The sequence below is a fragment of the Hermetia illucens genome, chromosome 3 (genome assembly GCF_905115235.1).
Source record: "Hermetia illucens chromosome 3, iHerIll2.2.curated.20191125, whole genome shotgun sequence".
NCBI classification, from domain to species: Eukaryota; Metazoa; Arthropoda; class Insecta; order Diptera; family Stratiomyidae; genus Hermetia; species Hermetia illucens.
In genome coordinates, this window is record NC_051851.1 from 128696742 (window position 1) to 128721945 (window position 25204).

General features: G+C 40.6%; 1 protein-coding gene across 1 annotated transcript; it reads right to left on the bottom strand.

The window, feature by feature from the left end:
• Positions 1 to 3488: 3488 nt before the first annotated feature.
• On the bottom strand, positions 3489 to 24655 carry LOC119651611. Its single transcript, XM_038055265.1, has 9 exons — positions 24379 to 24655; positions 24164 to 24319; positions 18781 to 18866; positions 18624 to 18725; positions 17965 to 18543; positions 17749 to 17901; positions 4707 to 4836; positions 4477 to 4645; positions 3489 to 4237 (listed from the first exon to the last, which is right to left on the bottom strand). The coding sequence occupies exons 1-9, from the start codon at positions 24542 to 24544 to the stop codon at positions 3904 to 3906; spliced, it is 1875 nt and encodes a 624-aa protein (XP_037911193.1). The 5' UTR covers positions 24545 to 24655; the 3' UTR covers positions 3489 to 3903.
• Positions 24656 to 25204: the final 549 nt, after the last annotated feature.

A 25204-nucleotide genomic window follows, 5' to 3' on the forward strand; every position in this document is an offset into this window, starting at 1 on the left:
TTTCCTTTTATCTTTATTGTTATTATCTTTTTCCTTCCATGGTGACATAAAATTCATATATATACTTGTATATATACCGGTTAGAGTGTATTTGCATAAAAGATAAAAAATCATTTGCTGATATGCTACGATCGCTATAAAGTTACCTGCATAAAATGTTTTTCTAGGATTTACTGCTTGCAGAGGGTAGCTAACATGGTTGATGTTGTAGTTACGGCAGGATCACATGAAATTATTCTTTGGGGTCCTTCTTGGTATGTCAAGGATTAAAGAAGGACTTTGCTACGCTGACTCAAATAGGTATTGGCAACGCCAGTGAACGGATGAAGAATAAAGCATAGAGGATTTACGCGAAATACCCATAGTTGAAATTCTGAACCCACTTACCACAGGTCACCTAACAGAGATTATTAGGGTGGAATTTGGGTGTTGGCCGTCTAGCAAGCTGAGCATGCTGAATGGGTTACCGCGAAAGACGTCCGGCATGTTTGCAGATGTTGCCTAAAAGGGGATTCACCAAGCCATAAACAGTTCGCGTAACTGGAGGGAGGCCTTGGTTTGTATCGGGTTTATTAGGCGGAAGCAGAAATTTCCACCTTTCCTCACTGCGTAGATTACCTACATGCAGTACCTCGCAGATCAAGACCAATTACTTGCAGGCCGACCTTCAACGATAACGTCCGTTGTTAATAGTAAAATCAATGCGCACCTCGAGACTAACGACATTCAATTCGATAAACAGAAAGTAAGCAAAAGGTTGCAAATTCAAAGAAGCAACTTGAAGACAAAGAAATCTGTTTAGTTCGAATATCAATTACGCTAAAACTTTTGATAGCGTCTCCTAGATCTGGCTCAGCAATGGCTTATGTCGCATGGATCCGAAAATAATAAAAGCTGTATCGATGGTGGTGTCAGGTTGCTTATTTGAGGATATAAACAACTCGAAATCCTACCGCTTACAGAGAGGCATCTTTCAGAAGGATTCATTAAGTCCTTTTTGTTTTATATGACACTTAAACTTCTTTCAAGGCTATTGAATGATGCTAGATTGCATAGTTTTGTTAACAAATGTGGCTTAGGGACTAAATGCTGACTGTCACTCTTGATGTTCTTAGATAACATTAAGTTGTACCCTAGTACTGGCGACCAAGTTAAAAGTTTGGTATGCATAGACATCTGTCGAATCCAATCCATCCGAAAAGGTCATCACGAGTCACATACCGTACATAGCATTGGTGACCTCAAAATTCAGGCTATGACCGAGGCTTCTACAAGTACCTAGGAATACCGCAAGAGTCCCATACTCGAGTTAATAATAGATAATCTGCTATTGGAATTCCTTGGATGTATAAAGATGGTGCTGAAATCGCACCTCTCGGGGAAGAATGAAATCAGCCCGCTAAATGTTTTCGGTATCCCTTCGTATGCATGCATATGCATATCTATCGCGTGTTTTTATTCCAGCGTCATTAGCATCGTCATTATCATTCTCACTGTCGCTATTGTTCCTTGCAATTTGGCAAACGGGTTCCAGAATTTGAGGTTCAGCAAAGATATTAGCTTTCAGGGATTGTTTTCAATCTGGACCATTGGAAGTCATCCTACTCAACTTTCTCGAAAACTTCGCGACAATTGGTACTTACGATAGGCGTGGCATCTTGAGTAAGGACTGGAATTTTTTTTTTTGTTTAGTTATAGAAGTTTTTTTAACCTACGTTTCTGGTAATGCTTTTAGAAATTTTAATGATGCCCATGAGTCTTTGATTGATTTTTACCCATCATATTCTTGTCCTCACCGATCAACCAACTTGTAAAAATCTCCCTTGTCGTCCATAACCGGTTGTTTCCCATATAATCGAAACGTAGGTAATTGATTCGTTGAAAACAATGAGATTTGTCGTTTCTCCCTAAGAGACTTGAAACTGACCCAGCCACGTTGGCTGTAATCAGCTTACTTTACTTTCTGCCATCTCCTATCTCTTTTTAATATTAAACTGCCGTTTGGTAAGCACTTGCAAAAAAGACTGTTTTCGTTTATATCTTCAGCAGGTCGAAGTTATAATATTTTCATAGATCTTATGTCTCCCTCAATCGCAAGACAATCTTGCGCATCCTAGGGCCTTTCTTTCAATGTTGGTTCGTCTATTTTTTCATTGAACTTTCTATGTCGCACGTTAGTTTGTGAATATACACTTACATACATGACTTCGGGGGGAACGTCAATGAAAGGTCGAAAAATTTGCATTAGAGAATAATTCGCCTTAGAGATATTTGACTGTATTTCAAATGAGGAATTTGGTCGGGGTACAGACCTGTCACCCATGGGCGATGTGATAAAAAGGCGGAAGCGGCAGTAGGTAGGTCACATATTAAGAGGAGCGACAATTGCATTGCTGGCTACGCCATGCAGTGGAAAACACTCCGCCAAGATGACCGATGAGCGAAGCTGAAGCACATTTCAGCGAAACGTGAGCGGAAAGGGTAAATGCCAACCATATATATCCATCATAATAGCAAAATTGAGCGGAAATAAGTGGAGGAGAATTCATTCAAAAGTAACAGCCGAAATCGGAAAATGTCGCCAAATTGCAATGACGTGAAGTATCAACAAACTATTATCTGTCCCGCATCGAAAAAGTTCAATTTTACGAATTTTGTTGTTAATATTAGTATGATTTCCTTCAAACTTTCCAAAGTTATCCCTTATACCACTGCCACTGTACTTCTAGCATGAACTTAAGGGGGGTTTCCGGTTAAATTTCTAAAATATGCTAGTATGCTATTATTAACTTCATTTTATTTATCTGCAATATCCGGACGGGATATATTTTGAGGCTTACGATTGTTATTTTTTTCCAGATTTTTCAGTGGGATAGGTTCTGGTAATGAGACCTGTTACAATTTTTGAGGGTCATATTTTGAGCCCTCACTCTCCTATATTTCACGGCATATCAAATATGGAACGAAAAGTACTAAATGAGCCCTTTCATTTGATATCCACATGCACCCCCCTTTCACATGTATAGGGAGCCCCTCCGTAAACTCAGCACAAAATGGCGCCACTTGCTATATGTAAAAGATTCACAGACCAAACGGTTTCAACAAATATGACAATCGCAGATATGTGCCCAAAAAAGACCAGAAAGGTGGCGGGAAAATAGAATTGCGCAATTGAAAACCGCCCAAAACAAGGAATTACTGCATTTATAACTCATCGCCTCAAAGAACACTTTCAGCTTTGGAATTCCAATTGTAAAGTGTGCGTTAATTGAGTAATATTTTTCGATTAGTTTTGGCCGGCCCAAGACCCATGGGCCATAGAAGAAGATAGGGAGAAATTTAGGGTTAATTTTCAGACCATGGAACCGAAGATCTGATTAAATCCAAAATATCGAGGAGGAAAGACAAGTGGTATAAAAATTGTATGAAACGTAAACAAGGCTCTTGCCTTTAACAATCTTGGCAGTGATGGCAGTGATTTTATTTTTTTCAAGGTATGAGTGCAGCGGTGCATGAACATGCCTCAAACTTTTTCTTTTCTCCAACTTCGGACGTGTTTTCGTCACGTCTACATACCCATTCAGTGAACCCGAATAAAATCGCTAAAACATTAGACCGCTGACACTTATTACCTCATTCATTTTGTTACATAAAAATTGACCTATTAAACTTGCAAATATTCCACAACCATAAAAAAATTATGCAAGATTAGCGCTAATGAATGCAGCTCGCAGCCAAGCGCAATTCAGCGAGATAGATTAGCGAATGCCCGTTACTCACAGCAGCTTTCGAGGGCAAAATCACTTCCAATTAGTACCTTCGTGCTTAATTTGTAACTCATGTTCAATAAAAAGTTCATTTGTCGCTATGCATTATTTTAATCTTCACTATATTCACTATCAACTAAACAGGCAGAATTAGGGCTGCAAAATATTCACAATGATCACGAGTCATCTGCTTATAAACGTCCATATCGGATGTTGGATGGAATTTCCCTTCGTTGTCCACTCGAACCAATGGCATGAAAGTTAAGTTGTTTCTTGATCGGAAATCTTTTCGAACATTTTCGAATTTTCCAATCTGTTCGTCAATAGCTTTAAAGTTGTCTGTTTCGAAGATTGACGAAATTAGGATATTTTTGAAGAGAATATTTAAGAATTGCTCCAATTGGTTGCGTACAGGCTCTGAGGGAAGATCGTTTTCCAGCGCCCCTTCCCTTCCCTCGCGCTCTATATGCCTGTGAATGAGTTTTATAAGTATTTTATTTAAGTAAAGAGATAGAATGATAAGATGTATCAAATATATGGTATTGTCTAAAATTTAGTACTTTGAAATGATCAACTCGACCCGAAAGGTCACTTATGTGCACTTCATGTGGACTATTGAATATTTGTTGATAAAAATAAGGAAATAGTCTAAAAAAATTTCAATTTGCTGTGTCTAGGTAACTTAAATTTAATCATAAGCATAACATACGTTACTAAAATTCTGCAGAATTTGTTGATGAGTGCGAAATCGGAATTAATGAGCATTCGGTTTAAGATACCAGAAGGTAATACTTCTTGGTCATAGTTTTCCCATGATTGAACCGCCGAAGAAAGAATAATGTAACTATCCGCGATTTCATGGAGGATTTCAGCATTTTCTGTGAAATATCGCGAGAAGTCAAATTATTGATGATCGAACAAAAATTAACGTAGACTTACCGGCATACATGTTCATGAAAAGAATGCATAAGTGCTGGAAGCTATTTTCAAATTGTTTAAGTGCATCTATACAAGGATTGAAGGATTCGGATGAGTGCAGGATGTATTCCTCCTTATTCAGTCTATTAATCTGTATTCAAATAGAAACGCAATAATGAAGATTTTTTTATGTTTCGACAACTGGAAAAATTATATGTGTATTGTACAATACTTTATGGAACAAAGGGCAAGCAGGAGCCTATTTATTTTTATTGTTATTCTATTCCCTTTTCATTTTCAATGAGACTGTGCTTCCATGTTATAATCATCACACTTAATGCTATAAAAGTAATAAGCCTACGAAAGTGAAACAGCTACCACCGGGACTTGAACCACGAACAACGAAATCGAGAGGACCAATCGAACTGAGATGATATAGTACATTGAACTCTTCCACGTCCCGCCCAAGGTAGCATGGAGTACGTTATCGACAACGAGAAGAAAAAATATCGGGGACAAGATGCAATCCTACCTAATTACACTTGGGCTTTGAATTCCACTGGGACTTTACCTCGATGCAGCACGCGACGTTTTGCATCATACTTCGCTGATAATAATTATTAGTTTTTCCGGAATGCCCCTCTGGTGTAGAGCATTCCAGGTACATTTCTTGTTCACGATATCGAAAGCTTTCGAAGCGAAGCGGTGATTTAAACTGCGCACACTACTCCATAGGAGAGGGAGGAGGGGAGGGAGGATTTCAGATCTAATTAAATAAATAATAAATCTTAGTGTAATAAATTTACGTCTTTTGATTAATCCAAAAGTCACTCCAATTACCTAATATCGAAAGTGCTATGGGCCCAGATATATGCAAATGACTGCTGATAATTAAACGTTTGTGAATATGGCGACGATAGGCGCTTTGCCCAAGCACTCAGACCGTAGTGGTTCATTGTAGTTGATTCCCCCGTTCAACAGAATATCCCAGATTTGTTTAGGTATGGCAGAATTTCCGTTAGTAGTAGTAGTTGATGCTACTGCCACAATTGATGCGCCTCTCACGTTCATTTTTTCCCCATAGGGTCTAATCGAATTAGTATACGACGCTGGTCTCATTACAATGCTCTGAATAAATAAATCCAAGGGCTGCAAATTGAGTAATGCATTCAGAGCTTCACCAGATGTTGTGTTCATTGCTCCGATAATATCCAGACAAAGTGCTTTGTGTGGTTTGTCAACAGTGAAAACTCTTCTGTTTCACCTTAACGTACCACACTATCAAGCATCGACTTGATGATATTAACATATATATAATCGCACTACTACCTGAGGCCTAAGCCCTTGGTTCAAGACAAAGGTCCGCCTGCACAACCCACAAGCTGTGGGAGCTCGTTTCATCTTTACCTATATATATTTGTTCCACAGAAGCTTCTTGTCTAGAATAAATCCCATATGTTACAATTCTTCGGAGGGTTGAAGGGTCATGCCCATTTTTTGAAGGGAAAGACCATTCAGTCCTCTACTCTTTGTAAATAATATCATTGTGGGGTGAATCGGTTCCGTTACACAAGGTAAAGTTCCTGATAACTCGGCAAAGGTCAGTGGTGATCCTTGTCCATGGCTGGATCAAGTCGACTTACACCTCCCAGAGGTAGCCCTGAATAACCATTAGGCAACCGTCCTGTGGTGAAGAAACGTGAGCTGCTTCCCAGCGCACACTCTAATGCAGAGACCGCTGAACCTGCAATGGAACAAAACAATGAATACCTCAGGTGGCAGACCAGTTGTACTGGAAAATCACCCTCTCAGAAGATTGGGGAGGACCTTTTATTGCATTTGATTGACTCTTTTAGTAAGAGTTCGAGTGTTACAAGATCACCACCATCGATCAAAAACGTACCCCAACAACAACAAAAAAAAATAATCACCAAAACCAAAGGAAGGAAAACCTAAAAATATAAAACCAACTAGTAATATAGCGAAAACACCTCAGCAAATGGAAAATGAGGAACCGCGCGAAAAGCTCAACAAGCTAAAGACGCTTACATTACAGCTTAGTTCGAAAATTAAAGAATTACAGCAGTAAAACGAAATCCTCAAGAAAACAACTCATGCTAGGTCACTCCCAGCGAAGTGCCGCAGTCCTAGTGTAAATGGACCAAAAGGATACACAGATGAAGAAGAATTGGCCAGATAAATTGACTGGATCTTACAAACAAGAAGAGGTCTAAGAAAAGAAATGCGGACTCGTCTCCGGAAAGAAAGTTCCACGAGAAGCGATATAGCGAACAATTTCACAAAATTGAAAGTGAAAATTGAAAGACGTCTATTAATATTAGGGGAGTCGATAAGCACCAGAATGTTAAAAGCCTCCTATCGGCAGCAATGTAAAGGGGTACTCAATAGTTGCTTTAAACAACAATGTTTGGAAAGTGCATATTGCAAACGCAAATTACTACAGAGCTTTATCGAAAAAGCTGAACATGGGAAAAATCCAATGGTACGCGTATGAAGAGAAAAACAAGAGGCCTCTCAAGGTTATAGCTAGAGAACTCCACCCAACGTACCAAAAAGACGACACTGTAGAAGACCAAAAAGAAAATGGTTTTAAAATCCTTTAAATAGACTTGACATTTTAAATAGAAGACTTGATGAAGAACAATTAGTAAACAAACAAATTTTTGACAAACTTAAACAGTATAACGTAAGGAGACAAAATTATAATAAGAAAACTAAATGACAAATGTCCTGAAAATCATAATGTGGAATGCAAATGAATTGCAACAGCACGTACAAGTGTTGGAAGTCTTTCTTAATACTTAAAAGATAGAGATTGGCCTTGTCCCAGAAAGCCACCTCACGGGGCCTACGAACGCTAAAATTCCTGGATTTTGCCCATATCATGCAGCACATCCCAGTCAACAAGCTAGAGGGGGAACTACAATCTTTGTTAAAAAGAATATCAGCCACAACGAAGAAGAGAAAATTGAAGATGGAAAAATGCAGCATGTGACTATTGGTGTACAACTATTTAACAAAGTTGTGAAGATCTCCTCAATATACTGTCCGCTCCGGTGTTAAAAAAGAAGATTTCACTCGACTCTTTCAGTTCATCTTCTACATACTAGACCACTGACATAACAAAAACAGCCGATGTCATTGATTTCTTCGTAACTAAGGCGATTTCAGACGAATACATCCATGTTGTCAGTAATGAAAATGTAATATCCGATCACTCGCTTGTTATGATGCTGGTCAGCGAAAAAGTGAGGAGAAAAAACTATCCTCCCAAACTAACAGACAAACAAAGTGTGCAGTATTCAAAAAGCACATCGAAGAAAACGTTCGCATAAATGACCAAATCAACACGCCCTATGAACTCGAGGAGGAAATCGACCTGCTAATAATGAAGATACAACCCCCGGCTTGGAAAAGCCCCCCTACTCATCATGGATTAAATAAAAAATATACTGACGGTCGTGCAGAAGTTAACGAACTATTTGCAGACAAATGTAGAGCTCGCAAATTTTGCCATACCATACCAAACTGCACAACGGAAAGGAAAAAAACCCTAAACTTTTTGAGAAATAAGCGAAAGGCCTTAATTAACAAATATAGAAACGAGTCCTTCACCAGATATGCCTCTAATTTTACAGCACAAAAGATTCAGGCTACTCTCTGTGGAAGGCCGTAAAAGATCTAAAGAGACCCAGACAACAAATTCCACCTATTAAACGGGGAAACGGGCAATGGGTTCGTTCTGCGGATAAAGCAGATCTGTTTGCGAAGTGGCTAGAAAGTACCTTCCAGCCTCTAGATACACAAACGTCTACATACTTAACGCCAGTCAGTAAAGTAGACCATTACCCAATACGCCGTATACAACTAAATGAACTGAGGACAGAAATTAAAACAAAGGTGCCTCCTAACAAAGCTCCTGGCTATGAACTACAAGGAGAATACCAAAAGAATTGCCAAAAAAGGTTTAGTCCAATTACTATAAATATTTAATGCTTTTGGATTAAAATACATGTCCCGACAATGGAAAGTGGCGGAAGTTATAATGCTGCCCCCACCAGGCAAGGAGCCAAGTAGAGTCATATCGTATTTAGCAATATCGCTACTTCCTACTACAGCGAAGCTATTTGGATGGTTTCTCCTTAAGAGACTGAAGCAAATCGTTGTGGATCGAAATCTAATAGCACCCCACCAATTCGGTTTCCGCATTACACAATCCAATACGTGCACAGGACCACGAATCCGAGAGAAATTGCATTGGAAAAAAGGGTGTGCTCAGTTATTTTTCTCAATATCGCCCAGGCGTTTGATAAGGTGTTGCATGAAGGTCTGTTGTATAAATTGCATAGGGATCTCCCAGAAGAATTTTTCGATATCTTAAACTCATATGTATCAGAGCGCCTATTCAGAGTGGAATACGAAGGAACCTACTCTGAACTGAAAAACATTGCAGCTGTTGTACCTCAGGACAGTGTATTGGGCCTAACACTGTTTCTTCTATATACAATGATATACCCTGCTACGACAAAGCCAAAATAGCGACACTGCCATCCATGCCACGGGTAAATCTACGGAAGAAGCAAACATAAAGTTACAAACAGCTATTCGCAACATTGTAGAATAGACTAAGCAATGGAAAATAAAATTGAACAAAATCAAATCAACATACATTAATTTCACAAACAATAAAGAAAATCCTGTTAAGGTCGTGATAAACCGACAAAATGTGCTACAGATAAATGAGGTCAAACATTTAGCTATGACCCTCGATGCTAAGCTCAGCAGAAAAAGACACATCCTAAGAAAAAAGGACGAACTAAATGCCAGATACAAACAGATGTACTAGCTATTGGGGAGTAATTTCCAGCTGACCATCGTTAACAAGCTGCTAATTTATAAGCAGATCCTAAGGTCCATATGGACGTACGGCATCCAGCGCTGGGTCTGTACCAAAGAATCAAACCTGAAGGTAATACAAACGTTCCAAAATAAAGTGCTTACAAGCATAGTAGTATGGGGTGGACCACAGGGTCTTCTTCCAATAAAAACGAAACCTAAATATGCAAAGAAAATTCCTGGATGGGGAATCCTAAGTCGTAACTTGGCGAGAAGTGATTTTAGTAGGTAAAAATCCCACGCTCTCAAGGATCGTGAACCCTGAATTTAGTCTTTTGAATTTTTTCACTTCTTAAAAAAATGTGGTTTTATTTGGATTTACTGAAAGGCCTTGCCTGAGGCACCAACTGCTAATCAAATCAACATCGCGTTGTATATTTATACATACTGTTCCGAGATCTCGCCAACAGCTAGCACAGCCTCATAATCAGCATAAGCTTGGGCGGATATTTGCAGATTTAGCAGTTCAAATACTTGGGGCCAGGCCAACCTTTCGTTGTTGCTTAAACGTAATATCCTGAAGACATTTCGGGGTTACAGTGAATTAATTGACACATGAAACATATCAAAATCCGGAGATCTAAAATGTCACAAATGAGCAGAGTGAACTCTATTAGGATAGAAATCCTATCTAAAGATCGACTGATCTTCGAATCGCAGTCTAACCTAAAGATCTATTGAGCATTCTGCCTCCGTATAGTCTTCCTAAAATATATGAACATTTTCGATGTACTGCAAAAACTCAAAACGAACTGCCCGATTGTGGAATACTAACAGTTAAAAAAGCGCGAAAACACTAATAAACGAACCGCTAGCGTATTTAGTGCGATGGTTGCTGCGAAAAATAGTTTGTATGAATCGGGAAATAATAAAAATAGACAATTTAATTATCAAACAAGTCGGAACACCAGAAGCTGGGCCCTTGTGTTCATCTTACGAGAGCAATTTTCTATGCAAGTTTTTGTATTCATACATAGCCAAGAATACAAAATATTCCTACATATATTGCCAAACTCCAAGATATATGTACGTACATATTTCAGAGATAAACATAATGTTCATCCGAAACAAACGAGCATTCCCTATTACAGTATACTGATGCGTACACAAATATAAATGCATCTAAATCGACCGCATCTGGATACTTCCGCTTTACTCCGTGAACATGTACGTAAATTTTTCACCACTCGTTCTAACAAACATCTTATTGTACACCACCCACAAACTCTATTAGTACATACATACAATGGAGTATCAATTATACTGAGTGTCCGGATGGCTCAAGTGGTTAAAGTGCTGGACTGTCGTCGCGGAAGGTCGCGGGTCACATTTCACTGGTGCAGAGGGATTTGTTATCGTGACTGGATGTCGGACACCAGTCGACTCAGCTATGAATGAGTAGTCAAATCAGAGTAATAATCTCGGACGAGCGCAATAGTGACCAAATTGCCTCCTACAATGTACTGATGATTTTATATGATGATGACGTCACACACGTCTTAGAATGCAATAAATTCCGAAGGAATATAAAACTTTCACTTTCTATAACAGGACTTAAGAGGATTCCCAAGTAAATTTTTAAAATATATCAAGTTCATTTGAACAGATATCGGAATGGGAAGTAAATCGAAGCCTAGATTTTGTATAGATGCATCACTGGGATTTCTTCAGATTTTTCGGTTAGAGTCATAGGTTCTGGAAACGAGACCTGTTTCAATTTTTGGAGGTTACTTTTTGAGCCCTTACTCCACTAGGTTTCAATCAGTATCAAAAATAAGGTCTGTACTAATGAGCTCTTTCATTTGATACTCCACCACATGACTATATTTTGTGAAAAAAATGTTCACTCCACTTTGCATGTTTTGTTATTTAGGGCATATAAGCTTATTTAAAACAGTCCCCTTTAGTGTTAGAAAGCTTTCGTTTGTCGCGTACTTAAGAGGTATTTTTGTTGTACGAATCTTTTGTCGTGTTTGGATGCTACAACATCATAATTTTCCAGTGATTTGGGAATCCTGAGGGCACCTATTGTTAAATTTTTCTAAAATTGGTTGTCATATAACAATGGCGCGAATTGATAACTCACCAATCTAAAAAAGCTCAGTTCTCGCAAAATTGATTGGATCCACGTTAAAGATCTGAAGGGAATGGTGAAGAAAACCGTGGTGCTGTAATGTATGCCTAAAAGGTAAATTATTAATGTTACCCTTTCCCAAAAGTATTTAAGAGGCAAGAGACTTTTAGAGGTAGTTTATTTAGACATCTGCGGTCTCATGAGGACAGCAACAAATGGACGAGCAAAGTACTTTGCAACTTTCATAGACTATTCACGCTCGTATGAGGTGTAGATTCGTAAAAATAGAAGTGGAGTTCTTCAGCTATTTCGAAGTTATCAAAGGCTTGTTGAAAAACAAACAGGATGTCAAACAAAGGCCACAGAGCCCAATAATGGGAAGGAGTACTGTTCTCCGATCATAAATTAGGTTTGCAAGCTTCGCTTTGGAGCGAAGTTATATGTTGTGTAAATTATATTCGAAACCGATGTACATATATCAGGAAGCCTCGAAGACAGAACACCATTTCAATTATTGACTGCCAAACTTCCAAACGTGAAATAAATTCGCAGCACGTTCAAAAGAAGAAATTTTTGTTGATTACGCCGATGGAGCGACGATGATGCTGAAACAGCCCCTGGTGTGGATGAAGCTTCTAAAAATGAAGAAGAAGAAAGTCCGAAAGCTAGACGAAGAAGGAAGAGACCGCGCATTATTTCCTCAGGCCAAAGGGGCTGACCCAAGAAAATGTATAATATGATCAAGAAAGCACACAAAATAACGTACCATCGATTTCGAAGCAAAAGGGTCTACCGCAAATAGTCATCTTTTTTGAATCTGCGACACCTCGTGCTAAGACTAAAATCAATCAAATTAATGATGTAGGTGATGAAAATTTAGATGCTGACGTTCTGGCGCATTTTTCAAGTTGGAAGGAAGCCCTAAATAAACAAGATTCTGAAGAGTAGGAAGGTGCCATCGCAAACGAAGTAAACATTTTGGTCAAGAATAATACATGGGAACAGGTTGAGCGTCCACTAGAAAGAAATGTAGTCGAATGTAAATTCATATTAACGAAGAAATGTAACATAAATGCCAGTTACATTACCAGCTTCAGTTTGTAACTACAGATTTACTCAATTGCCTGGAATATATTGTGACGGAGCGAACAACTTGCATGTCGCATGCACGTAAGTAGGAATCGCGTTAGCCATGAGATTTCGGTGACTCCTATGACGCAGAAATCAACGGCTTTCATACAGAAATCTCGACGGGATGATCGTGGTGAATTGCAAATTATTTTCGCTAAAACATATTTTGTGAGCGTGCGACAAGCGGTTGATTTTTTTGTGGAAAATTTTTTTCGCTAATTGACGCTAAGGCATCGAGTCCGGATTATACCTCGTCATTTCTATTTATGGTGAAAAGTCAAAGTGTTTTCGATCGATTGATCACATCGAAGTTGAAAGCAATTAAATGGTTTCGTACAAAATACGTTCTTTAGCTTCTACAAAAACATCCCCATTAACGTGCGAGTCTCATCAAAATCACCGTCAACGCAACGTGAAAATCAATGTGTTGCTGCACCTGTGCTGCCTACGATAGCACTGCTTAGTTGTGAATTTAGAAGACCGTGGATTTATTTATATTGAAACCAGCGGTACCAGCTTGCTGACGAGAACCGAATTCATCTGAAGATTAGCATTATTTGAAAATCTTTAATAATTTCACAATGGTAGTTAGTACACACTTCACAACACTCTAAACTGGAATAACTTCAACCGGCACCAACGGTGCCATAAGCCCTATTCAGATCAGTGACAAGAAAGTCGGTGCCGCTAACAACAACGTCTTTCGCATTTGCAAGTGCAGCACCAGCTACCCCGGCGCAACCTCAAGCCCAACAGCAACATCCTACTTCCACTTTTTTTCCTTTATCATTTATATTATTGAACAGGTTAAATTATTATTCATTTTGTAAAATGAAAACCGTGAGGCCGCAAGACTCGGCACTGCTTCTTTCTCTTATCTTAAAAAAGAGAACGCCACAAGAGATGGCGCAGGACCGTTTTCTTCTCCTCCGATCTTTTGCTGTTTTGATTCCTGAACACCACTCATTCCACTTGCGCTTTTTGTCTCTTGGGTTGTTCGTTTCCGCTATATCTTCAGTAACTACCGCGACCATACGGGTGCCGTCGTTTTGGCGTAGGAGTCCGCCAGCATGGTTTCTCCAATTCAAAGCCCAATTCACTTTGGCCAGCGTCACAGCGGTTGGCATTCGTTTTAATTAGTTGGGCATACAGTATATGACCATGTGGGTTATCAAATGAAAGGGCTTAATTAGTACTTTTTACAACTGGTCCCATATTTGATATCCGGTGAGGGCTCAAAATATGAACCTCGAAAGTGTAACAGGTCTTGTTCTCACAGTGGTGTATCTAAACGAAATCTAAGCCTCACAATACATCTCGTTCATTTATCCGCACAAATAAAGTTTATAATAATACACTAGCATATTTGAGAAATTTAGTTGGAAACCCCCCTTAATTTCATGCTAGAAGTACAGTCGCAGTGGTATAAGGGATAATATTGGGAAGTTTGAAGGAAATCATACTATTATTAACAAAGCTATAATGAGTGAAAATTTTATATTTTACGTGGATTTCGTGCAGTTTAAAACGTGCTTGACGTCATCATGCATTTTTTTATATGTATATATTAATAAAGCTTTGGGTTACTGCCTAATTCAGATGGTTATATTTGTATATCAAATCAGCGGTATGCACGAGATACATAAATCAGAAATATGTGTACGAACAACTTAGATACGTGCATGTATTCGATACTAGGCAATGTTTGTTTAGCGTGAGGATAATATCTATGTCTGTAATATGTTCACATATCTTGTAGTTTGAAGAAACTATGAAGGAATATTTTGGGTTTTTAGCCATATACGAATAGAAAAATGTACGTAGAAAGTTCCTCATATACGATAATCCCAAAACTTGCATACCCGAAGCGCCAGCTTCCGGTATTCCGACTTGTTTTAATTGCACAGACTGGCTATTCGTATTTTTTCGTGTTCTTCCAAAATTTTCGCAAAGGCAGACACTTAGAATCTGTTTTGTTCATTTTAACACGAATAAGTACACTTCGAGAAAAATGATGTCGAACTTAGAGAAAGCATGAAATACTTCAAACAAATCCACAGACAACAAACCAATAGGATTTCTTTTGAAAATGAATGGAACGCAGCCAATAATTTTGTATCGCATTTTCCTTGCTCACGTTACCGATTTGAATTTGCTCACATTATAAATATGCTATGGTTAAAAATGTGGTTTTCACACTATCCATGTGTTCACAGCATCGCAAGTTCAAGCTACCGCAAGCCTACTGTTTGTAAAAAAAAAGATAAAAGAAAAAACAGTGGTTATTACAAAAGTGCATTGGCGTGTCGCAATGATCTATATTATCCCCAAGGAAAGATAAACTGCGGTCATTGATATTCTAAAACTGATCCAGGAATCACGGGTTTCTTTGAAGACGTACCATAGGCAGAAGATGGTATATAGGATTCACCTTCATCCTGTCGAATGCAATCATTAGCTGGAAGTGATAGAAACAAAACTGAGTGGCCCTTTTTCCATAGAAGCCGAATATATGGTCATTTCAGAAATTATGAAAGAAACAATACATCTTAGAAGATTTGTAAAGGAGTCAGATTTACATAACCTAAACGAAATTATTTTACACAATGACAATCATGGCTCGAAATTATTAGCTGAGAGCCACGTCGTTCACCAAATGCCAACGCCGAGAGCCAAACAGGAACTGCACCCAAAAGGAGACCATGATTTGCGCTTAGTAGGGTCAGAAGTAAGTATGAAAAAAAAACTACAAAAAACAGTACGGTCAGCAAGGAGCTATAAATTGCCGAGCTACACCGCATAAATGAAATAATCCAACTGAAGAGACCAGTTGACCGTCTAATGGAATATTCTAGATTCGTTTCTATGTCGCAGGATTTCCGCTAGTGGATGTGATGCTATTCTTTGCAGTTGGAACATGTCAGCACCAAGAACCTGATACCTAATGCGTCCATAGGCGAGGCATTCACCTTGAAAATGATCCGTGGATCCCGCTTCCTCATTGCAGGGTGGACACGTATTATCTTGTAGAATTCCTACTTTGGCAAGTTTACCGCTTTTCGACAAGTTAAACTTTGCAGTATGTTTGTTTGGTTCTGACGTGGAATGTTTGATTTGTCTAGCAGCATTTAGGCTTTGCATATGGGAAGTCCTTTTCCAGTTTCTGATAGCAGTATTAGTCAAAGATGGGAGATTCAACTTTTTTTTGCTAAGTCATCAGAAATTTCATTTTCTTACACCGCAGTGACCAGGTACTCAAAGAAGTTGCACCGTATTAAATCCAGCAATAGAGTTCCATCGGTTTGTAGATTCGTGGACGATTTTCGTGGTCAAAGAAGCACAGACTTTATACACTTCAGCCTTTCAGGCCATTGCATAGTATCCCAAGAAAAAACCCCACTTCTCGTTTTTACAGTCGATTTGCATAGTTTCATTCAATCGGTTGAGCCGTACTAGATGTAAATACATCGAAATAGTTCTTTTGAAATAAAATGAACATTTTTATGGAAAATCATCAACATTAATATTGATACACAATGCAAAAATACGAATGTACGGAAATAGTACATAATGATAATAAAATTGATGGTGACGGGATATTTTTCGTGAAAACATATTGTCATAGATACAAATTCAAGGTGAGGCAAAAGTAATCACTCTATTTGAAAACGTTTTAACTTTTGCAAATGGTGCCAATTGTCAATTCGGTTTTCAAATTTGTGAAGTAAACAAACGCAAAATACAAATCGGCAAGCCATAAACCGGTTTACTCCGCAAGAGCGCGGAGTAATTGCTTCCATTTTTTACACAACAATTCGTCGGTTGTTTTAGCGCAGCATGAATTTGGTCGTAGATTTCCTGGCCGTCCGACACCAACTGGACAAACACTGCGGCGTTTGGCCATTCGCCTTCAACAGACTGGGACAACACAAGATGTTTCCAAAGCTGCCTAGCCTCGGTGCAGCCCTTCTACTGAGAATATCGCTGCTGTTGCCCAGAATGTCGAAGAGGAGTCCGGAACATCGGCCAGACGACGTGCCACCCAATTGTGCATTAGTCGGTGGTCCCTACACAAAATTTTGGTAGATTTGAAGATGCTCCCTTACAAAGTGAAGTGCAGACAATGCATCAGCTGTTAGCTGGTGACCGCGAAACGAGTGTAACCTACGCTCAAGCCATCCTGAATTTCAGTGAAAAGGATCTCATTTCCACCTTAGCGGTTACGTGAATGAGCAAAATAATCGTTTCTGGGGCATCGGCAATCAATGTATCACCCACGAGCCATTACACCCGCTCAAAGTTACTACGAGGTGTGATGTTTACATTGAAAGAGTCATAGGGCCATTTTTCTTTGAGAACAACGACTGTGGATGGCACGCTACAGAGCCATGATTACCGATTTTTTTCTTTCTCAATTGAATGAATTGAGACTGGAGAACATGTGATTCCGACAAGACGGTGCAAAGGTGAACACTGCTCGAGCCACAACCGATATTCTGAAGAAAGCAGTTCCGTGTCGCTTAATCTGTGGTGATTTGCCCTGGCCGGCCAGATCACCCGATTTATCCGTTTCAGACTTCTTCTTATGGGGTTTTCGAAGTTACAGGTTTGCGTCAACAAGCCTGAGATTTTTGAAGCCCTTAAGAAAAATATTCGCCAGGAATGCGAGAATCGGTCGACCGAAGTTCTGGCAAGAGTGATGGAAAATGCCATAAAGCAGGTCATCAAATCTGGCGGCAATCACTTGGCCGATATTTTTTTTCGGCTTAATGGAATAAAATGTAATGGATTGAGTAAACAAATTTCATAAGCAGAAACAAAGTTTTTCATTAAAAAAAAAAAATTAGAGCAAAAAAACATGGGGCGATTACTTTGTATAAATGAAAGGTAATGAAACGTGAAATTCATATAAAACACAACAATATATAGCATTCTACTCACATTATTTAGGAAGCACTTTGCCAAACTTCTTATCGTCTGCTTCGAGAACTGTTTGTCTTTGAATTTCATGTTTAGATGGTACAATGGCGTTAAAATACTATCGAAGACTTCTTTGTAATCGGATATTGTAATGTCGCTTAATAGTCCAAACATCTGCGTTAACATAATCGTTAGTACTTCTACATAAACATTCATTACGAATCAATTAGACCAAACCTGCTTTGAATATAGTATTCCATTCCATTTACAAAAGTTTTTCTTCATAAATCGATCAATGGGTGCTATCGCCTGGCCATACACCTTCTGCAACTTCGTCAAATTTGTTAAAAGAGAAGCGAATTCTTCGGTTTCCCGCCGAAAAACTAATGTTTGTTTGGCTTCCAATTCTTTTTCAATATATATCAGCATCCAATCATGCAATTCTGTATCAGCCATGGCGAGGAATATGAATCCGTAGGGATTCATTAAGAATGAATCGAAAACTGATCCGCCAATAAACACTTTCGAGTTTCTAGACTCAAGAATGGCGTCGGGCAAGGTCATTTCCGAAATGTAAATAATATTTCCTAGCTTGCGTTTTTTATATGCAATTGTCTGTAGTTGCCAGTTAGGATAGCGACATCGCTTCTTATTAGTCCAAGATTTCCGCTTACCTCTAGCAATATTGAAGCAATCCAAGATCTTGCGAGGGAGCACTGGTAATAGTTCAAGGTCGTTCGCATATGCAATAAAGGATTGATCAATAAGGTGAGGTTTCAGTCTTTTGTAAAGTGAAACAAGAGCAGCATGGCAGTACTGAAAAGGTAAAACCAATTGGTATTTGTACAATTGTTTCCAAATGGATGTAAAAATTATCGGTAACTGGTACTACTCACGTTTTTCTTGGGAAATCTCACGGAAAGTAAATATTTCACTGTGAAGGGTGTTATTAAGTAAGGCTTCGTTAGATAGTACAATAAATGACAGATTTCGCATGCCTAGAATGAAAAATATTAATGCTTTCGAAGGACAATAAACTGTTTTTTTACGAACAAATCCTGGAGTTTGAAGGCATAAAAGAAGTGAATAGTAGCCATGCTGTAAATCCTTCGCTGAAATTATCTTGCAATAAACTGCACCTGGAAAAAAACAGAAAAAAGTTCTTCAGGAAAGTCCTTTGAGTTCAAAACAAGTCGAGTTTCTGAAATCATCAGATCATCTGTTTGAATCCTGGGTGGAGTGGGTGATCATAAAATGAAAATATTCAATGTGAAGAAAGCGCCACGAAGACCAGGAGCACAGCTCCGCCTGTTGCAGCGGTTTTGCCACAATCTGTGGCGACCACTTTAGCAGGTTCGTGTATGCAGTGGATGAAATGGACATCTTCATCATCCGCTCCTACTACGAAATAACGGCGGGGGCGAGTACAACATCTTACCGCCACCAGAGATTCGTCGTGTATATTGTGGTGCAGTTGTGGCTATCAGATTCCACGGTCAGAAGATTCGCTTTCGTGTTATTGGTTTGAGTGACCAAAGAAATCCACCATGGAAAATTCGTCTGGAACGTCGGCGGGACTCACTAAGGCAGGACATTGCTAGACTGATTCAGATCAGCACTGGCAATGCCAGCAGAGGGATGAGAAATAAAGTGCAGAGGGGTTACAGAAACTATGCCATCCCCAATGAGACACCCGTAGTTGAAATTCTGGACACACTAAAGCAAAAACTTTCTGTCATATGCAGTCGGTTACGACGGTATGGCGAAAGTCATTCCAGACGTGTCCAGAATGCAACATACGCGAGGAACCAGCGGAGATTTCTCAACGAATCCCAACAGAGCGTCGGTAACGGAAGCGAAAGAGTATTGGGGTGGACTTTGGGGGTTACCCGCACAGCATGCTCAGCATGCTAAGTGGATCACCGCCGAAGGCACCCGCCATGCCAGCACGCCTGGCATGAATTTTGCGGATGTTACCGAAGAGGAAGTTCGATGGGCCATAAACAGCTCGAAGAACTGGAGGGATCCAGGTCTGGATCGGGTGCAGAATTTCTGGTATAAGAAATTTACCAGCGTACACAGTCGGTTGGCGCGCAGTATAAATGAGGTCATGAGTCGGCCGGAGGAATTTCCACCCTTCCTCACTGCGGGGATTACCTATCTTATCCCTAAGAAGGACACGGTGCAGGACCCTGCAGACACAAGACCGATTACTTGCTTACCAACCCTCTACCAATTCATAACGTCCATTATTAGTGGAAGAGTCAATGCGCACTTCGAGACCAATAACATTCTGTCCGAGGAGCAGAAGGGCTTCCGACTTCGATAACAGGGATGCAAAGAGCAACACACTGTCGACTCGGTAGTTGTAGGACAAGCAACTAGAGAACAAAGAAACCTCTTTAGTTGCTATATCGATTATCCCCAGGCTTTCGATAGCGTCCTGCATAACTCATCATCATCAACGGCGCAACAACCGGTATCCGGTCTAGGCCTGCCTTAATAAGCAACTCCAGACATCCCGGTTTTGCGCCGAGGTCGTTCTTCCCATGATGTCCATATCATCAGCATAGGCCAGTAGTTGGATGGACTTAAAGAGGATCATACATCTTACATTTACCCCACGGATCACTTTCTCGAGGGCCGAATTAAAGAGGACGCATGATAGGGCATCCCCTTGTCGTAGACCGTTGTCAATGTCGAATGGTCTTGAGAGTGATCCTGCTGCTTTTATCTGGCCTCGCACATTGGTCAGGGTCAGCCTAGTCAGTCTTATTAGTTTCGTCGGGATGCCGAATTCTCTCATGGCCGTCTATAGTTTTACCCTGGCTACGCTATCATAGGCGGCTTTAAAGTCGATGAACAGATGGTGCAACTGTTCTCCATATTCCAACAGTTTTTTCATCGCTTGCCGGAGAGAGAAAATCTGATCTGTTGCTGATTTGCCTGGAGTGAAGCCTCTTTGGTATGAGCCAATGATGTTCTGGGCGTATGGGGCTATCCGGCCTAGCAAGATAGCGGAGAATATCTTATAGATGAAACTCAGCAACGTGGTACCTCTATAATTGCTGCACTGTGTGATACATCCCTTTTTATGTATGAGACAGATAATGCCTCGTTGCCAATCGTCAGGCATTGATTCGCTGTCCCATACCTTGAGCACAATTTGATGAACCACTTGGTGTAACTAGTCGCCTCCATATTTAACCAATTCGGCTATAATTCCATCGGCTCCTGGCGACTTATGATTTTTTAGCCGATGAATTTTACGGACTGATTCTCCTAAACTTGGTGGTGGCAGTATTTGTCAGTCGTCTTCAGTTGGCGGGACCTCCAACTCGCCGATGCTCTGGTTGTTCAGTAGCTCATCAAAGTACTCAACCCATCGCTCCAATATGCTCATTCTGTCGGAAATCAGATTTCCCTCTTTGTCTCGGCAGGAGGAGCATCGAGGTGTATAAGGCTTCATCTTGCTGACTTATTGGTAAATCTTCCGCGCCTGGTGCGGTTGCTCCCTGTACTTTTCTAGTTAATAGACTTGTTGGTTCTCCCAGGCTTCCTTTTTTCGTCTGTGAAGTCGCTTCTCCGCTCGACGGAGTTCATGATAAATCTCTACGCGCGCCCGCGTTCTTTGAGAATGCAACATTACTCGGTATGCAGCATTCTTCCGTTCCGCTGCTAGCTTACATTTATCGTCAAACCAGCCGTTCCGACTTTTTTTGCGGTTGGGGCCAAGTATCTTTGTGGCCGTATCAATGATAACGGTCTTCAAGTGGTTGGTGAAGATCACATAACATATTAATGCTTCATCTTCAGGACCTCTGTTGACTGCGGTTATTGCGGCATCCATTTCCCTCTTATATATGTCGCGGAGGGCTGTGTTGTGGATGGCTTCAGTATTCACTCTCACCTGATTGTCAGAGGGGATTGTAGGTGGTGTCGTAATTCGAGCTCGGAGCACCATGCTAACGAGATAGTGGTCCGAGTCTATATTGGCCCCCTATATGTTCTGACATTCATCAAGGCTGAGAGGTGGCGGCGTTCAATCAGTACGTGGTCAATTTGGTTGAAAGTGGTCCCATCTGGAAAGGCCCACGTATGTTTGTGAACCGCTTTCCGCGCAAATCAGGTACTTCCAACAACCATTTTGTGTGATACTGCTAACTGGATAATGCGCAATCCGTTATCATTGGTTTCCCGGTGTAAGCTATGAGAGCCGACGTATCGCCTGAATATGGGCTCCGTCCCTACTTGACTGTTGAAATGTGCAAGTGTGATTTTGATGTCGCTTATATTTCATTTCATTCATCCTTTTTTTTGCTGACTAAGAAACCTACTCCGAGCACATTGTTTACTGGATGGGCGCTATAATATATGTTATAGCGGCTCTTCTCCAGGAAACCGGTTCCTGTCCGTCGCATCTCTTGTATCGCTGTTACATCAGCCTTTTATTGGGACAGGGTATCGACTAGCTGCTCAGCAGCATTCGGTATGTACAGGGAGCGCACTTTCCATGAGAAAATGCGCAAATCGTTAATCCGTTGTCGGGAGACTCGTCTTCATCCTTCTCCGTCTGCAGTTTTTCATAAAGGAAGAACTCCAACTCCACCACGTGGAGGTGGAGATTGGGTTTGGTAGTAGAGCTGTTGGTGTTGGTTCAGCAGGCGTTTCCCAGGTTTTATGCTCCACGGTGGGTACTAATCCACGTTTCGCCCTGGGACTTACCTTTGACCGCCCCTGCATAACTGGCTAATCGATATGCCTGAAGAGTGGAGCCTGGTGGGTTATGCAGACGACGTTGTGGTACTTGTTGCCGGACGCACTGTTAAACAGGTGCAAAGCAGACTTGGCGTATTAATGCGACGGGATGGATAACTGCTCATGGTTTCAGCCTTCCGCTGGAAAAAGACGTGGTAGTCATCTTAACCAGAAGGAGAATCCCGACCCTGCGTCCCATATCGATCGGCGAGTTGACTGTAGAGTCGAAACCGGCGGTTAAACACCTTAGTTTAATGCTCGACTCGAAGATAAGCTTCTTCGATCAAATCAAAGCAGCAGCGAACAGGGCTGCAGCTAGAGTCTCGGCCTTGACAATGAGGCGCATGGTAAGCGCCTTGCTAAATGCAGAAACGGAGAGGTTTGCGAGTGGCGTTTGCTTACCGCACTGTGTCAGAACCGGACGTGAAGGTGCAAGGGTGAAAACTTAAGAGAGATGGTTGCCCGTAAAGAACGCATCCTTACCGATTGGCAACTCTCTCGATGAAATGAGTCAAGAAGCAAATGGGCCGCGAGGCTCATCGATAATTTAAATCCGTGGTGATATTAGTTCCTTCCTTGCCCAACTTCTAAATGCCCATGGAGGTTTTCAGTCTTACCTGCACAAAATTGGGAAGGCGCGATCTCAAGATTGTGTGTTCTGCAATGGAGTGGCGGACGACGCTGAACACACCTTTTTCTTTTGTAAAAGGTGGAAGGGCTTTCGTCAGCAGTAGGAGTCCTGTTCGGGCTCTTCTTATTGCAAAGAAGATTGAACTCGACTGGCGGAGGGACCAAATTGGTGCCCTGAACTAGCAACTCCAACACTCTTTCATCTACCTTACTCTAAAAATAAATAAAAATGCTGGCCTCCCACTGTGAGGAAACTCACAAATGGGAATTCCCTGTTCAAGATATTCGTAGAATCGGTCCTCTCGGCCGAGCTCCCCACTATTTGGCAAACCATAATGCCACCAAGTAATACAAAGGTCAAACAAATTATCATGATTACGGATTCCCACCAAGCCATTGAAGCCCCAACCGCATGACGAAATGAGAAAATCTCACCTTAAAAAAGGTCTCATCTTCTGTGGTATTTGTCATAGCAGTAATTCTTCATTATGGAAAGGCAAATAAGGCTGCTAAATGCTCTCTCACATACGCGGCATACGGTGCACAACAGCATTCGCGCTGAATGGAACGAAGAATACAAAGTAACTTCCTTGGCGTGACATTCCAAACAAGTCCTAGTTCCAGGAAACGACCCTCGGTATGGAGGATGTGGTCTTTGAATAGATTGTCCATCAACTTTTTCTATAGCAAAGCTTTTCCTGCCAAAATTGGGATGGTTTCCTTCTTCGGACTGTGATTGCTTGGGGTGGGAAAACAAATTATCATACCATCTTTCAGTGCGATAAGTTTGAGAGGCACAGGACTGATCTCAACTGGACTAAAACTTACAAATCCTTATTAGATTTCCCAGCAGGCGGCTTATTTCTGCGGACAGAGCTGGTCCGGTTTATAACAGAAGCTGGAATCAAACTCAAGCTTCGTTCTCCCGGCAGTCCGGGGGTCGCGGAACAAAACAAACACGTACACACAGAGCCAAATTCGCCAACTGAAATGCCCATTCAACCTGATCCTAATTCAAACTAAATGCTAAAAAATTAATAATTCTTACAAGTGAGCCATTGTAGAACTCCTTTAACAGCCGCTGCGTTATTCGAATCGGTTTTTATTGCATCAATTACCCATGCCAGGAGGAAGTCGATTGTGTCTGGAAGAACTCCATCGTTGGGTATCGCCAGATAAATTCCCTGAGTGCAAAGGCTCGGTCCTGAAATGATCATGTTACTTCAGCAACTGTACGAATATTTTAATAAACTCTTAACTCACTCGGTAATGAGAGCACTTTCCGCCAAAGGCTGTCCAGCAGTAATTTGTCCAACCCGGTCTTTGTCGTTAGTTCGGCAATTTCTTGCAGGCATTCCGTGACTTCAATGGTCTTCGCCCTGGATTTGCTCAAATCATCCAACCAAGCGAACAGCTGTTCCACGGACATTATCAATAACAATTATTTTCCATAAACAGTAAGTGTATATTAAAAACTAAAGCGAAATAATTTGGAACGACACGATAACGTCAACTGACAACAATAACATTCAAATTTCAAATGTGACGCTCCCACAGTAAATGTGACAGCTACCCGTCAACATTACAGCGGTGTACTGTCAAGCATATCCCATGCTCAATCCTAGTGCTGTTTTATATTTGACCCGTATTTTGGCCTACATTTTGGCGTTAACTGTGTTAGAAACCGGAGGGAAATTCTGTAATATGTACTATTTTCAAAAAAGGGAGTTCCCCGCAACAAAAAAAAAAACGTAATCGACTAAGATTATGGCCTAACCAAAAAGTTGAAAATGCTTGTGTAGAGCAAGCACAATTGAAATCCAGACCGCATCCTAAAAAAGAGGGTGTAAATGTTCAGAAAAGGGGGTAAGAGGAGATGTATATATTCTATTTTTTCTTATTTCTTGGATACAATCCGAACAGAATTGATGGAAAATGATAAAATAACCCTTGTTGAGGGCAAATTGTAGAAGAAACTCTGTTTTCATAGGCAAAATTTAAATCCGGGCAGAGCTAAAAGAGTCGAAAATAAAAAAAAATCTTAAGCTTCATATACAGCCCCCATTCTTCCTATCTGCACTGATGTGCG

Bases quoted from the DNA above. Each gene is read 5' to 3' on its own strand.
- LOC119651611 (XM_038055265.1), bottom strand. From the start codon at position 24,544: ATGTCCGTGGAACAGCTGTTCGCTTGGTTGGATGATTTGAGCAAATCC. The intron at 24,320-24,378 runs GTGAGTTAAGAG...TGATCATTTCAG, and splicing joins GAAAGTGCTCTCATTACCGA to GACCGAGCCTTTGCACTCAG. The intron at 4,646-4,706 runs GTAAGTCTACGT...GATATTTCACAG, and splicing joins TTTCATGAACATGTATGCCG to AAAATGCTGAAATCCTCCAT.